This window comes from Heterocephalus glaber, unplaced genomic scaffold (assembly GCF_053883595.1).
Source record: "Heterocephalus glaber isolate CG9 unplaced genomic scaffold, H.glaber_assembly_v1.0 deba00000122, whole genome shotgun sequence".
NCBI classification, from domain to species: Eukaryota; Metazoa; Chordata; class Mammalia; order Rodentia; family Bathyergidae; genus Heterocephalus; species Heterocephalus glaber.
In genome coordinates this window covers 56,972,959-56,990,119 of record NW_028258138.1, presented here as the reverse complement: position 1 = coordinate 56,990,119, position 17,161 = coordinate 56,972,959, and the positions used below count along the sequence as shown (strand labels likewise).

Here is a 17,161-nt window from a genome sequence, read left to right as displayed (position 1 = left end):
AAGGCTCTCCTCCCAAGAGGCAGACTGAAGCCTACATTGTATCTTCTTCTGTTGGACTCAACTCCACACTACAGTTAGGGAAAAGTAACCAAAACTTATTGGATAACAGTGAATTTCAGGCAAACACAGTTTTGGGGGACATCTTCCCTCTGTATTCTGAAATAGTTGAGATAGCTTACCTTTTTTATTTTTCCTAGTGTTTTTAGTGGATATAGTACACGGAAGGCACATAATCTATACCTGGTAGTTTGAACATAAACAAATGTATTTGAATAATATCTTTAAAATATTTCAAATTTTTATTAAATATTTTTATTCAGTTTTAAGATCACAGTTAAAGTACTTTAGCATGTTATACACATGACTTACATGTGCAATTTTTAGAAATATCAAATAAGGTATAAGATTTTGAAGAAATAAATGATATAAATGTGTATATTGACTTTTACTACACATACATCTAAGAAAGTAATATTCTGTTGTACCATTAAGTGGAAATCATTTACTACATGGCATGTTTACACCAACTCTAAAGAGAACCAAGCCAATTTCCGAAAGAAAAAAAAAAAAAGAGTGATTCAGTCATGCTGAAACTGTCAACAGAATTAAGACCTGGTGGTCAAATAAAACTATGGTTAATTTATGACATTTGAGTAAGCAATTCAAACCTATGAGAAAAGTTCAAAATCTAGTGTGTGGAATCTCAGGTGTTTTTTGTTTGCTTTTTTTTTTTTGACAAATTCCTGAGAGCAAGAGACTTGTTTATAGTGAAATGAAAAAAAAAAAATGTTGCCAAGCAAGTTACTGAGCTCTAGATGGCAAACCTTTCCCCTACCCTCGGTTCTGCTGCTCTTTAGGCCGAGGCACTAATGTGAGGGGACCTGAGCCCACCCCTAGTGGGCCACAAAGAGAATCAGTGATAGTTCATGAAACACACTTATCTCTGTGATTTAGTTTAGAGCTTGTGAGGTAAGATTTGCATTGCGGGTGGAAGGGTTTAGAGGCATTCAATTAGATCCTTGTTACTCAGTAACCAGTTCCGGTCCAAGTTATCAGGATATCTTTGGAAGGAGGAGTAATGTTCAGGATAACTAGTTGTGCGTATAAAAATCAGTTTCAGGGTATGATCAGTTTTGACCACTGATTGACAAAACACAACCAAGAAAACCAGTGGCCACAGAACTTTTAACTACAAGGTTCCTTCTCTCAACTTAGTAGTGTAAATCACACCACTAGAGATAAAATTTGGCCAGAAAAAGATATTAAAAAAGAATATGAATATATATTGAAGGAAAGCATAATACAGACAGGCGGGGATATATAAATCAAATGCCTATGTCTTGTTATTCACACTTGTTCTTTGTTCTGAAAGGTACCAAGATAATATCTGCCATGAAAAGGACAAAGCCATTTAATATGGACTACAATAAACTTGATCATTTCCAAATTAAAGAAAAGCAGTCCATCAGACCCTGAATACTTCACATCTGGTAAGATGAAATGAAAAACTGCCTCTTTTTTCATTATACATATGCTGTTAGTCAACCTAAATAAAGTCGTTTTTAAAAATCCTCAAATTCAAATACAACAAAATTAAATCTAATTCTTTGGGAATGCTTGTATAGACAAAAGCAACATCTAATTAACAATTAGTACACTTTGTATAAGGTGCAAAACAAGGACCTATGTGGAGAAAAGCTAAATTTTAATTTCCACCTAGCAGTTATTCTGAATACTTTATAGGTCAAATGTAATGATAGCATTTGCTTCTACTGCCCATTTTCAGCAATACACTGTTCTTTCTGGAGAAGGCGGTGTGTGAAGTCAAAGTCAAAACACTGCAGTGGAAAATAGTGGCACTGAAGGAGAAGGAAAAAACAAATAAAAACAAAGTTTTGAAACAGGACTTATTGAAAGTAACTTTGAAAGCCGAGGTAGCCCATTGGGATTGGCCTTATATGAGGGCTCTGTGGAGCAGTGCAATCAAAGTGAATCTCCTCAACAACATCATGTACACCCCAACATTCCCTTCGCGAACGACGACTCCAGGCCACCCCGATTTCCTTCCTTGTCCCCGACGCAGCGGTGGTGCTTCTCCTCCTTGTGTGGATGCTGTCCTCCAGCCTCCAGCTGCTGGTCTTCAGAACACTTACAATTCATACAGTAGTTTAGCAGGCAGCATGGTTCCACTGCTTCACATTAATGCCAAATGCCAAGCTTGGAACAGAGCTATTTAGTATTCCCCACCTCACCCCACCCACCCCATAAACAAAACATGTCATTCAGTTTTTGGCTAACTCCTGTTCTGTAGCAATTTATAATTTGCTTGAGAGTTTACATAGGTGCAAACACTTCCATACATTGGCCAAAACTGCAGAATGCAAATACATTTTTATGTGACTTAGAATAGCATCTGACTTATTAAGAAAATGACAAGGATTGAAGATGTCGGATTCTAAACAAGCAGACCACTTCAGATGCACCTTTTTGTTCATAGTGTTCCACCACTATTTTTTTCCTCCAGCAGCTGTAAACGGCAGGAACTAGATAGGAATTATTTCAGCATGGCTTTGGGAACTCACATAACAGAATTAATGAGTAATTTCTGATTTTATGGGAAAAAGACTGTCAGAATTCCAATGGTATAATTTATCCTTCAAAAAAGGTTTAGTCAATTAAGAATTTTGACTTAACTCTGGGAACTAACCTAATTTTGGGACAAGAACCTGTATTTCCAATGTGGTTGTGGGCCATTTTCCTTTCCCAATCTCATATACAGTACCCAAACAAGTAAAAACTTCAAGGTTGTCTTACAGTATTTTTTTTTTCACTCAGCTTCTTAGAGCTGCAGTTTCAGTTACTATAATATACTCTACATACTTCAAAATTACATAGGAAATACCCAGAAATAACTAAATAAATAAAAAGGCTAAAGAAAACTGGAACAATACTACGTCTCCATCTGAGACGAAATCTTCCACTTCCAGCATTGCAGAGAAGGGCTAGGACAATTTTTTTCAAAAGATTTATATACAGGTTTGAATCCAGAAATTAAGGTTAAAAGCATAAATATTGATAATTTCAACTAAATTCAGAATGGTTTCAGAAAGATATGATACAACAATTTAGAATAACACAAAGCAGAAGAGCATCATATTTTGGTTTGCTTGAGATATACATAAGGTGCAACAAGTTTTTTCTTGAGGGTGCTGTGGGACAAATGTTAGTGTAGATGATGTTTGCTGGCAGGTTAAAATACACACCATAGCAATATGATTTTCCAAAATAAGAATGAGAAAAAATGAAATAAAAATGATAAATGGGTGAGTGCTATATATTGGTCTGAAATATTTGTGCTAATAAATGTTGTTACCTGAAAATACCAACATCCCTTTCTCCAGCAGATTCAGGGCATAAGAAGCACTATTAATGAAATAAAAACTTCACTCAGAGAAACGACAGGGCGTGTGCCTAAAGAACTATAAAGCTTTGCAGGATTTCTGCTACTCTCAGTGCCTAACCGCTTAAAAATTAAGCATTTCTACAAAAAGGTTTGTTTTAAAGTATCTGAAAACAGTCATATCCAGGAAGTTGCCCTCCCACCCACACCCCTGCCTAAGGGAAAAGCCACTGAGGTTTAGGAAAAGCAGATCAAGTAAGATATTAATCACATAGAAAAAAGTAATTTTTTGTTTTGCTTCTTTTTAAAAAAAGGTCCCATGAATATACAGCAATCTCATAAGGAACTCTAGTGAAATGTAATCGGAGGACTGAAGGAGGGAGCTCTGGCAAAAATAGATCTATTCTAACATGTTCTATAGAGTAACAAGTTAGTACCATTGTCAAGATGCATGTTCTGCACCATACAATTTTTGTTGTTAGTTCTTTGTTTCTGGTTTTTGAAATTTTTTTAGCTAATTATAATTTTAAAATCACTGCTAGCAAGTGGTCCAAAACTCCAACAGCCACCGACGTCAGGACCCAGCAATTTTCAAACATTCACTTTTTTGTTTTGGAATTTAGAAAATATTAATAAAACAGCATCATAGTAAAAGTATGCAAAGATCTGGGGCTGTTCACTTGATTTATTTCTATGTGAATAGGATTAAGCTATAACCACTGATTAACCTTTTACTAATTTCTACTTCCTCCATCCTCACAATGAATATGCATTTTTGAGGACATCACATTGCCGCTCTCTTTTTACCTGCTTTTGGGAAAAAAAAAAAGACAAACCTTCTGTATATTTTTTTCAATTTTGTTAGTATGTTGTACATATTTTCCAGCACCAAAACTGAAGTAATATCTACAACCATGAGAAGCTAAACCTAGTCAGCATTAATAGAGTCATTTTTTTATATGGCTATTAGGTCAAATTACAATTAGAAAAAAATCATCATTACAATTCAGTCAAGTATAAATAAGAAAGCTAGATAAAACCATGTAAACTGTCACCATTTAGAGATCTAATTCAAAAGCTTCAAACTTGAACTAGCACTATCAAAACTCTGCCAGTTTGAAAACCATTAAAAATTATTGCTGGAATCTAATAATTAAAATTTGGTAGTTTGTGCTGTGATGCAAGAGTGGGGAAATACTTTGTGCTATGGAACAAATACCCTGTAAAATCTGTAGCCTCAGACTAATTTTGATTTATCACTTTGCATCTGTTGCTAGGAAACAAGACACTGTGAACGTCAGGTGGTTGAAGTCAATATGTTGAATGTTCTAAGCCAGTTAATCCACTTGGCACTGGCATATGTAGGGTTGATTTTATGTTTAAAAACAAAACACAAAAAGGAAACAGAACCTTGCAGGTGGATCTATAACTGAGAAGCCCACCTCAGGCATACCTCCCTCATCATTTAGCTATACCTCCTACTCAACACAAACTTGAAATGGCTCTAAAAACTTGCAGTGCCAATTAGGCTGTGCATAGCAATTGCAACCCGTCCAGTCTGTCTGTGATGGATGTAAAAGGTCTGTAGCTCCAAGTCCACATGAAGTGAGTGTCTTCAATGTGTTTAGAATAGTGAAGTAATACTAAGGTCACTTCTGAATAATATTTTTGTCTTTTTTGTTTGTTTGTATGAACGATCCATTGGTCACTTAGACCACTGTGTAAAAATAAAAGAATCCTCAAGGCATGAAAGCATCAGTAATCTGTAATCTGCAGGACTCTTCCCCTGTCTGGGAAAATATTTGCCACAATTTGCCCCAAGCAAATTCTTCTTGGTCACTCAAGTCTAAGAAAAAAAATTCAGATTGTAAAAATTGTAATTCTCTCTCTCTCTCTTTTTTTTGCCAGCAAACTACCACTCTGGTGGCAAATATAAAAGTGCAGAATATATGGACCACAAGGCCGAGCATACACCCCTAACAATGGTACATCTGCCTGCCCATGCTGCTTGAGTCTCTGGAACAGGCTTTTTAATATTTATTCTACAATATAAATGTAGGTATAACCTATTATATAAACCATCTCAGAACTTAAATCTCCATGTACAAAAAAGACTAAGAATATCTAATAATAACTAGTGCAGTGTGTCAGGTTTTTTTTCGTTTTCTTTTGTTTTGAAAGAATAACTAGGCAATATATGAAACTAGTTTTACACTCTCTGGTTGGTAAAAGAGATGCTGGATGAGCTACAGTAAAGGCAGTCTTTTACCAAGTTACCACCGTTTACCATCAAAAGCCTTCAATGGAAAGCAAAGCTCTAGACTCATTCTGTTTCTGTTCAGTATCACAAAGACGACAATATCCTCAAAGATTCTGGGTTCCAAAAGAACAAACTGGCCCAGGATGCTAACTTCTGCTTCAAGTGAATCTGGGCCACACAGGGCAACAAGCACTTGTGTTCAGTCTGTATTTTCTACCAATTGGACTCACAGGCATCCCTTGGTAAAGACAAGGCTAGGGTAGTAGGTAAAGCACAATGTTTTATAATTAAAGGGCGCTTCACTGGTCAGCACAAGAAATAAGTACGGGAGCCTGTGGCATTTCTTTTGGCTGTCCATCATGGGTGAGTGGAGTTGACCTCTGACCTCTGTAAAACAAGAGGGGAAAAATCACTTAATTAGGATACATTACAGATAGAAAATGATCACAAATAAAAACTTGCCAATATCTTAACAGTTATTGTTACTTATGTTGTTTAATTACAACTGGATTTGTCTTGAGAATTTTTCTTTTCTTTCCCCTTCCCATTTTCTCTAAGATTTCTTTCTTTTTATTTTTAATTTCGGTCCCCCTCATACAACTCAACAACATGCTCTTTGGCTCCAAACAACTAATCACTTGCATTTTTAGAGATGAAACCTAAAGCATCCACAGATTTGGGGCAACTTCCTAAGAAATGGAAAACTTTCAATCAAGAACTAAGGTCCTGGGACAATAACCTTCTTGATCTACTAATATTAAAAATGCCACATTCCTTTCCTTGACTTGCCCAAAAAGAAAATCTTCCTATAATAATTGATAATCCTCAGCCTTATTTCTTAAAATATATAATAATTCACTCAATTTAAAATTTAAAGCCAGCCCAAGGGTGGCGATGTATGTCTATAATCCCAGCTACTGGGGAGAATGAGGCAAGAGAACTGCAAGTTTGAAGCCAGTCTGGGCAACTTAGTAAGACCCTGTTTCAAAATAAAAATGTAAATGGGGCTGGGAATAGCTCTAAGGTAGAGCATTTGCCTAGCATGTGTGAGGTCCTGGGTTTAATCCCAGTACTGCAAAAAACCAACCAACCAACCAACCAACCAACCAACCAAGACCAAAATAAAAAACTAGGCCTAGGCCCCTCCCTGACACATGCTAAAAGGCCTACCAAGCCTCACAAGGCACACTCAGTGCTCTGTCCCTACACTGGTCTGTGGTGCACTTGTGTGGAACTGAGGTGAAACAGCAGTAATGTTTCACTGGCATAGCCTTTCAATACAGGATTCTTCTTCAGAGTACACAGAACAAAAGGGATTCTTCAAAGATTCAGATAATATCTGCCCCATAACTATACCCATGTCTCTTGATGTAAAAAAAGAAAAACAATTAAATAAATTATAACATTTGGGGGTTTCAGAACTCCAGTGGTCACTGAATAGTGCAAGATATTTAGGATTTTAGAAAAACACAACTAGTTATAATCAAACCTCTGGATTAATATGTTCATTCATGTGTGTCTGCTGCAAGCACCAAAAGTTCAATATTCAGGAAAGATGAAATGAAAGTGCTATTTTATTTATACCCTTTATACCTATTTAGACCTTTCAGATTTCTGATATAAAAGATCCAAAAGAATTTATTAAGTATTAGAAAAGAAAAAAACAGCGAAAGATGAAAAGTACAATGTGAAAGAAAAAACAAAAGGTACACAGAAATTACAGTGAAAGTCTAACTTAAAAAATGGACAAAGGAGAGGAGTTATGAATATGACAGAGAGCAACTAATGGATGGATCTAGTTCCAGAGGAAGGTCAGTGAGGTTCTTTATGACCAGCATTACCAGCACTTGCTTAGGCTCAAATTCAAAGACCTCAAGTTCAAATCTTGTCTCAGGCAAAGATTAGCTGTCTGCTCCTGACAACTTAGTTAATCATCTGTGCCATTATTTAAATAGGACTAAAAAGACCTACCTGAGAAAGCTAAAGGATTGTATTATACTTAATGAACTTTCTTAAAAATTCCTAGCACATAAATCTCCACTTAACAAAGGTTTGTTCCAACTTCCTATTTCCTGCATTTATAAAACTCTCCAGAATCTCAACATAGATTTAGATTAGATTTTATGTTAGATTTTCCAAATATATTACTTGCACTCTTGAGCCCAATTACTCTTAATTCTGCAGGCCACCCTCTAAATCATGAACCTAGATGATGCTTAAGTAACGACTAAATGTGGTACAACCCAGGTACAACTGCATTAAGCCTGGTAGGTCTGCTTTAACAGGTAAGGGCTAAATTTACAATCAAAGTTTCCCAGAGTGATCTGTGGTACTAGATATTAAGAACACTAACCATTTGTTCTGTTGCAAAGGCAAATCTAAGAAAGTAATTCATTCACAGGTAATCTACTTTGAATAAAAATATGAAATACCTTAATTTACAAAAGGCCTTTTTTGCTTCCCAAAGGATCCATCAAGTAGCAGAATACCCAATTATACACTTAGAACTTAATATACTTCATATGGGGCTCCACTGAGTTCAAAGGGTTTTCACAACTATGATTTCACCTGGTCCTTACAACTTTGTGATTCTTTGGGGATATCATTATGCCTACGGAAATATGAGAAAACTGAGGTACAGAGAAATAAATTACTTTGCAATAAATCTCAGAGAGTTGATAAAAAAAAAAAATCTAGGCCTTCTGCCTGCCATGAGTCAGATGCCAAGAAACTTCTTTCCAAACCACACTGTTCTGACAGCTGGTCTTACCACTGCTACTAGCGCCATCCTCAGTTGGATGTGCTCTCCACATGTAAGCACTGGGACTTCATAGTCATCCCACATAACATCTCTATGAAATGAGTGACACCTACTTCTGTTTTATAAAAGAAAAAGCTGAGGGTAGAGAAGTTAATGATACTGCTCAAGATATTTCTGTTTTCCAGTGACTGATCTAGGAGTTAAATCCATCTCTGATATCACACTTAATGGTTAGAGAATGCTGCTTCCTTATTGTCGGGTTTATATTTAAATGCAAATCAGGATTAGGCATAAGATAATATATTCAAAAAATTAAGAAAAATAAAAGACTTGGCTGGCTATATTCCCTTAAATTTTCGCACAGTGTTAATCAGCATATAAACATTTGTAACATCTTATATAAATCATAAACTTGAACAAAGTCTGAACCCTACTACATTATGAAAAATGCCAAAACTCATGTCAGAAAGATTGATATGATCTTTGCGTTGCTTTCGCCATCCAAGTTCTGTCACTAACCTGTGCACATTTTCCATGGCTGCCACTTCGGCCAGTGCAGCAAGGCTAAAGAATGCAGATACAGCAGGCATTTCTGGAGTGCTGCTTCGCATTTCCTCTACCTCAGTGGTGTGTGCACATTCGTCACTGCAGTCTGTCTCGGCCGCTTTAGGGAGACTCCTCTGCAGTTGCTCCTTTGGTTTGTCATCTTTAACAGAAGAGAAATCCATCACAAGAGGATTACTGTGCTCTCCAGAGAAGGAATGCTGAGAAAACCTTATGTCAGGCAATGTGAAAAGAGCCAGTATTCTTCACTGTGCTCTTCTGCTATCCATCAAACATTAAGGCTTTTAGAAAAAGTCTTCTTGTACAGTAACAAAGCATTTTTATTGAGCTCAACTGCAACCTGCAACTACGGTTAGCACTGTGCCCTGGAGCTGAGCTGAAAAAAACTGCGTGTTATCTAAGGCCAAAGAATGGGTCAGTCTTGGAGGAAGAAGGAAGAACAAGCCTTCAGCAAAATAAAACTCAAGGGATTTCTGCAAGTGGGCCCTTACAAACCCAAATGACATTTCTTATGATTTTTTATGAAGCTGTAGCATGCCCTACTATGCCAACACAGACATTTGACATTCTGTGATATCAACACATAGGGCTGCCCATCAGATTAACCATGCCTAATGCAATCCCATGTTGTTCTGTTTTGAAGATATACTTGGAAAGAAGACAAAGGGCCCTCTGGTACTTATGAAGAGGTGAATGAAATGCTGTGTAAATATATCTGCTGGAAATGAGAATACTTTCTTTGTTATTCAGACATTAAGTGAAGGGAGAATTTTTATCATGGGTTTTAAAATATTTTAAATATAGAAAACAAGCAATAAAAGATGTGAAGGACATCTTTTATTAGGACATAAAAGTGGTACAGTGTTTTCCTACATAAAAACGAATATTTCCTAGAATATTTAACTCTTACTGCAAGTAGAAATGAATGAGAATATCAACGGATAAGGATATGACAATGTACAAAATGAAGTCACAGAACAGAATCCAGATTGGAAAGGGAAGGTGGGAGGGGGTTGTTGAATTAAACAAAAAGGACGTCAAGATTTATTCTCATTCTACTCAGTTGAATTGTATCCAGACACAAAATTCCTCTTCTTCTGAGTTTCATCTCTTATACAATGGTACAATTCAGGGTCTTTAACATGCTTTATGGTTCTAACTACTATACATGCAAAGTACAAGAAAAAGTCCATAAAATTAATTGTCTTTTAATTCTAACTCAGCAAACAACTATATCCTCTGATCACCTGAATTAACCCAAATCATATAAAATGAAATGCTGAAGGTGGTGAACGGTAACAGCTAATGCTCATCTGGCATAGTACCCTAAGATGTTTTCTGGGGAATGCTTAGTATCACTCACTGCCTAATCCCTTACATAGGGCCTTTAGAGTAATTCTGTCATGAAGGAAGCCCACCAGAAACAATAAACAGGTTACAACTCATGACTGAAAATGAAATTTACTATTTGGATAGATTAGACCAGAGAACTCAAGAATCCAGATGCATTCTTGGGCTCCTGGAGCAGCCTGTATCAGCTCTGTAGTACTAGATGCATTTTAAGGTTCCTTAATCAAATAATGACACAAAGTACAAATCATGGAGTAATAGATTTATCAAGTATCTTTAAAAGTCTGGCTCTTCTGGAATTTACTTAATCAAGACTGTTTTTGTACATGCTGAGAAAAAGAAGCTGAAGATCCTAAAATTACCTTTCCTTTCTAGAAATTCAAAAATAAGATTTTTTAAAACATGGAATAAAGTTTGGAAGTCTCTAGAAAGCTACAGAACATACCTATTGTTGAATGAGGAACACAGACCTCTTACAATCATTCACTTGTCAACATGGCCATAATGGTCACCTGCTAGCTCTTGTTATCTCTGCCTAAGGCTCCCTCTTCTTACCCAAAGTACCTCCTGCTGGTGATACCCGGCCATCTGCTGTCCTGACAAGGTGTGTGATCTTGGTTTTCCTTGCTTTTCTCTTTTGGCTGCCCACCAAAGGTTCTTGCATTGTTGGTTCTGGAGTGTTGGGAATGGATAGGGCATTTTTAACCTTATAAGCAGGCTCGGTGGTATTTTTATCTTCTGAAAATATGGCTGAAATAGAACGAACCATATATAAATACACATAAAAACACAGGCACCAACACTGTTCTTGGAAGGAAACATTTCTATATGACCCATCTGAATAGATATTTTACATTCAGAATTTTCAAAATATTGATGGAAACATGAAATAAAATATTCCCACAATTTGCTAACTACTTATTTGTATTTGGTTGGTAAATTATGTACAGAGGATTAATATTCCCTCTCTCAACATTTCCTGTCTTTGGATATTGTGGGTTGGTGGGGAGGACAATGAACATAATGAACATAAATTTGAGTGAACTACTGTATATCTCAATAGACCACAAGTCCTAGTTTTGACCTAGTTGTGTCCTTATTTTGGTCAGTCTGGACAGGATGGTAAAAAGGTTTCTTTTCTTCTAGAACATTGAGATTAAATACTGTTTCTTAAATTTACATTGATTATAGGGACATTTGCTTTCAAGTAAATGGACTCATCAGAAAGAAAATTATGAGGAGTGACCTTCTTGTGTACATTATCAATAAGGACAGGACAAACATTGGTGAAGTCAGCACATAAATGAAACTCTCCCATTCACTGAATTCTGGAACAAGGTGAACGTGCTTGGTGAGATAACTTAATGAAGTCTTACATGTTGGCATGGATCACAGATAAAGTAGTTTTATGTAGGCTAATGGTAAAACCAATAAATTATTTAACAGCACACACTTTTATTCTTAGTTATGTCAAGAGTAAGGTACTTGCCATTAATTGTTTTATGTCTGGTTTAAATACAATGGGAATGCTTGTGTCTTATATACTTATTTCCTTAGGATTTCATCCTTCCCACCTCTTTAAAAGTAAGAAAAGAATATGCAAAAAATAAGAACCAAGAGAGATTATGTAAAGGTACAAATTTCCAATGATGAATGTCATTATATTGTATACCTAAAATGTACCAATGATTAAAATGAATAATTGATAATGCAAAGTAGGAAGAAAAGGTCCAAAGGGGTAGGAGAAGTGGGAGGGGTAGGGGAAAGGAAAGAAGGGAAAGGAAAAATTACGAGAAATGGAAAAAATGGAAACAAAGTCTTTGTAAATAGGGAAGGGTTGGGGAGGTGAAGGGAGGGCTGGGAATGGGGAAAAAATAAGAACCAAGATGCATCATGTAAAAGTACAAGTTCCCAATGATGAATGTAACTGTATTGTATACCTAAAATGTACCAATAAAAGAATTTAAGTGAAAAAAAAGAATATGCAGATATGAGTTTAATCCAAATTTATGAGGCTATACATGTAGTCAAATTTCATGACTGGGATGCACTGCCCACTCCAAGTGGCTGAAAGGTTTTAGGCAGGGAAAAGAAGCATTTTTATATTTTTTCCAATGTCTTAGGACAGACATAGAAATCATTTTTGACAAAGAGGGCATGTAGATCAGAAAATCAAAGTCTGACATGATAAACTCCAAGCAAACTAAACCTGAAGGATAACTGAAGATACTTATCTTAAGGTGGATCTGAAGGTAGACACTGGAGATTATATATATCTCAAACAAGATGGGGAAAACCCCCACAGCAACAATAACTAAGGGTGTGAAAAAATACAGCTTTTGGTATAAATACTGTGTAGGCCTCATTTGAAAATTTTAATCTTTCTAATGGGCTTAGATGCATCTTCAGGAAATTAGGGCTATTAATTAATAAGATTTTTTTGCTCTGGAAATCATGGCAAATTGTCTTTGAAAGATGCCTGAAAAGAAAAGGATGGTCACAGGCTTCACATCCTAAAACAAATGGGTAACAATTTCAATTTTAGAATAAGAAAGTACAGAAAACAGACATCACACCATGACCTATGGCTTAGCTTTATCTCACTACTGCATAACAGATGGCTGTTTAGGGACAGACTTAAGTAACAATTATTTTTTTTTTAGAAAACCCTATTTGGTAATGTGTCCAAATATCATTTTCAAATAAGTAATCAAAATCAGGGAAAAGGCTTTAAGTTATAGATTTATGGACAGGTCAAACAGATCTACCACAATGATGAAGTAATTCTGGTAATGTCATTTACTTAGTCTTACAACATTTATGCTTTGATATTTAGCTTAACATAGCCCAGTGGTAGCACATATTAAATTTTAAAAATTTGAAATTCAATAAAAGCTTCAAACAAAATAAAAGACAACTTGGTTAGGAACACTCCAAATAAGTTTCATGACTCTGCATTAGCCTTAAAATTCAGTCTCCTACAAATGCAAGTGAAAATCTGAATTTATAATGAGTATTAAATAATTTCTATTACATATTCAGAAGCTCCAACATTTCTAGTTTCCTTTCTAGATCAAACCGTTGTCTCCTCTGATTACAGAGGGAATCTTACTAAACTCCTGAGTATGATTGCTGTACATATTACAGATCACCATTCCAAAAAGAATATTAACATTTTCTCTTTTCTGTTTCCTCTTCCCAGAAAAACCCACAATTATGGAGGAAGGGAATAGCAGGATTCTGATGCTGAAGGGAACTACATCAGAAAAATTATTTTATGAAAAGAACAGACAAGTAAAGGAAAAGGCATGAATATCAGAAAAGGTGAAGTGGGTTGGAAAAGATGATTTTATTTCTACAGTCTATGAGGTACTAAAAATGACGGTTACAGAGAGACCAGGATTCTACTCTTAACTTTGCAATTTACTAACTTTAGGACTATAGATCTCAATTTCTTCATGTAAAAATGGAGATTGAACTAATTTGCTCTAATGGTACCATTCAGCCCCCAAATAATGTTGGTTTTGCCAGAGAGTCTACCATCCTCCTGGACAGGGAAAAGCAAGCCTCCAGTCAGGCCCAGAGTCCTGCGGCTGGGGAACATTGCTCCCTTAACCATCACTGTGTTTGTTTTTTTTTAATTGGCGAGCTTTCAAATAGTTTCATTTCTATTCAATGTTTGCTCCTTTTCTAGTTTGTTACTGATGAAATGGTAAAGGCATAATAATAAAACCACAGCATAGCAGAAAAGGATGCAAACGTCAGGTACAGTTCAGGACCAGAGGAAGCCTGGGACTTGGGAAAACTCAGAAATCAGTACAGAAGGAGCCAGGTGGTCAAAGATCAGCTGGCAGGATGAAAGATATAAATACAACCAAGTCAAAGACATCAGTATGCTGGGACTCAATAAACAGAATCAGGTTGCAGGCCACATGGAAGAGACAAAAAAGAATTGACTGAAAGTACTCCTCAGTCACCCCAAGAAGAGGTGATGCCACTTACCCAGAAGAAGTCTCATCTAAACTATCAGGATTCATATTTGAAAAAGGTCAGAAATATGACCCTGCTAGAGTTTGGAAAAAGAGCTATGGATCCTGTGCTATGCTTTGATCCAGAAATTAAACTCAAAACTTATTGTCTTATTAGGTGGCCTAGCACAATCTCCAGGGTCAGCCCCCAGGAGGAACCCTCTAAGACTAAGAATTGGAGTAGGTATGTAAGGCTAAGTTGTCTTGTAGGAAGCTTCTGTCTGTGACAAAGCAGCAGATCTGAGTTTAACAGCAATGAAAAAGCAAACAGAAGGCTAGGTGGTATAAGACATAAGATGAAAAACCTCTCTCTTATTTAACAGAAATGTGAGAAAAGTTTTAGTCATCCAAAAGCTAATTAGTGATTTCTCTTTTGGCTTTAAATCGAACACACAAAACTACCCAAGCACTGTGGAATGGGCCCAGTGGGCTACTTTTTACATTCAACAATCACCATAACACACTTGGAGCATATCATCTGAGGGTGATAATGTGTGCTCACTCCTGGAGCTACATTAGGAATGTGGCAATAAGAGACTGTCTTGTTTTCCAAACTCTACTCCCAAAACATGGAGTAAATTTTGGTGGGGGAAGTAGCACTGCTTTTAGAATGTACCCTAGGAGGCCACTAGAATCAGGACTTCACTTTTTAACTGGGGGGTTCAAACTTGCACTGAAATTGTTACAGCTAGATCTGAAATCTCATTGCCGTTGGTTGGTCTCTCACGAGCTAAAACAGCTGGCACTCAGATGCTGATCATCTGAAGAAAGGAAAATGAATCAAATGAATGAGCCTTACCTATGGTCCTGGGAGATTTTGCTTAAATTATATAGCATTTATTTCAAATTTGAGAAGAGAACAAGTTAGACTGGGCCCTATGGATCATGTTTGAAAATCTAGCTATAAACCAGTCTTTCAGTCAGCCCCTGTGATCAGATTTATATACTGAAACAAATAAACAAACAAGCAAACAAGCACTATCTAATGAAGATGCCTAGTCTGAAGTATTTAGTTTTTTTTTTTTTTTGGTAAGATACCAATTATATTTCCAACATTTAAGCCAAATGAAAGCTAAAAGTCTATAAATATTCCTGAGAGATTGAAAACTGTATCAGCCAAAGAGATTCAGTGGTAAAAATTCTGGTTTCTTGCCTTTTGCTTGTATTGATCAGGCTTCAATTCCTTTCCATGTGTTTGGGGTCAATAAGCACCCTTTAATTCAATGGGGCTGATATTAGGATTAAGTTAAAATACATACACATACATATATATAAAAGCCTTTTGTAAACTATAAAATGATACTGAATGTTATCATTAAAATGAGATTAGAAATACTTAGCTTAAACATGAGCATATGATATCATATCACACATCTCAGTTTAGCAGAAAGTTTTACCTTTAATAGTAGGCCAAAGAGAATCTTAAAAGTTTTAGGAAGTGGTTTTACCATTTTGAATTTTAAAAGCACAGGGAAAAACATTTGGAACAATTAAAAGCTTAGAATTTAAATCTCAGATATATTGCTAAGCATCTAAGGATTTCTGATATTTTGGCGGAAAAAGAAATGCAAAGATATTTATACACAGGGTGTTATCGGGAATGCATAGTGAATTTTAAATCACCCACTTTAACATTAGTAAGAATAGCTGCATAGTCTCAGTTTAATCAACACTTCTATTACAGATATTAGCTACAAACAATTCCTATCTAACCTCTGTGAGGGGTTGGCTAATACATGTTGAAATTATTCTGTATTACATTTCATTTTCTGTCCCTGTATATTTATACTCTCCAAGGCAAAGTTTTTATAAGTAGTGATACAGCCATGGGCGAGAAACAGGATGTAGATAATTTACAGACTGTACAATTACCAAGTAACAAGTAAATGTTGGAGATGGTATGAAAATAAATAAAGGTCACTTTAAATTACTAGTAATTTCCTAATACTCAAATTGATTACTTTTTATCTTGGCCACAATAAGCTTATACTCCAAATAAAGGTCATGCACTTTTCAGTGCATCTTCTCCAAAGTTTTGTTTTAGATACATTAATAATATTTATAATTAAATATCACAAATAATAATTCTATTTCTATTAAATTTTTAGGACTATCTTTAAGATCCAAACTTGATTTTTTTTTCTGCCCAAAGGCAGAGAATTAGGGCTGCAGAATATGGTGTTCCTAGTATCACATAACCCACTCAAGTTACCACAGTAACAAAATCATCAAATATTAGAGGGGAAATGGACTTTTTGATTTATGTATTACTGCAACTCACCATTCAATCCCTGAATAAATGAATCACATATGCACTTATCACAAATGTGGAGAGTAAATCCTAGTGAGGTTAAACAATCTGTCTTACTGAAAAATGCTAATTGGTGGCAGATCTGAGAATCCAGATCTCCTAATTCACAGGTAAGTGGTCTCTCTATCACATTGCATGTGTTCTGGCTTTCAGTGTTTAAAAACCAGAAAGTATTTAGAGTGGTATTATTTTAAGTAAGTGATGTAGTCTTAAGTCCCTTTAGATTTCTCTGACAGCTCATCAGTGTCTTACAGTTATCAAACCTTTCCAGAATGTGTTTCTAAAATATGCAAGTGCTAATATTTCAATTTGGGAGTGTTAGGATTTAATAGTGGGGACACTACAATTCAAATTTCGGGTTTCCTGTACTTAGGTAGAAATAATACTCCACATAGGTTGTGAATGTGAAATAGCAGGTAGAAAATAGACATACTCCTGGCATTTTCTGTAAAAGTAAAAAACATACTACTGGTATTTTCTGTAAAAA

The 17,161-nt window shown here is 35.8% G+C and overlaps 1 protein-coding gene across 10 annotated transcripts in view; it reads right to left on the bottom strand.

Moving 5' to 3' along the window:
- Positions 1–276: 276 nt before the first annotated feature.
- Bbx (BBX high mobility group box domain containing) overlaps positions 277–17,161 on the bottom strand; it is a 262,549-nt gene continuing 245,664 nt past the window's right edge. For 9 of the 10 annotated variants that reach the window (XM_004835767.4, XM_004835766.4, XM_004835769.4 and 6 more), the window contains 3 exons: positions 10,891–11,085; positions 8,941–9,127; positions 277–6,047 (listed from right to left, as the gene is read on the bottom strand). In XM_004835767.4, the coding sequence (XP_004835824.1) occupies positions 5,960–6,047; positions 8,941–9,127; positions 10,891–11,085 (470 nt within the window). In that variant the 3' untranslated portion in view covers positions 277–5,959. The remainder of the gene's footprint in view (positions 6,048–8,940; positions 9,128–10,890; positions 11,086–17,161) is intronic. The other variant, XM_021264144.2, reaches the window with a different exon arrangement.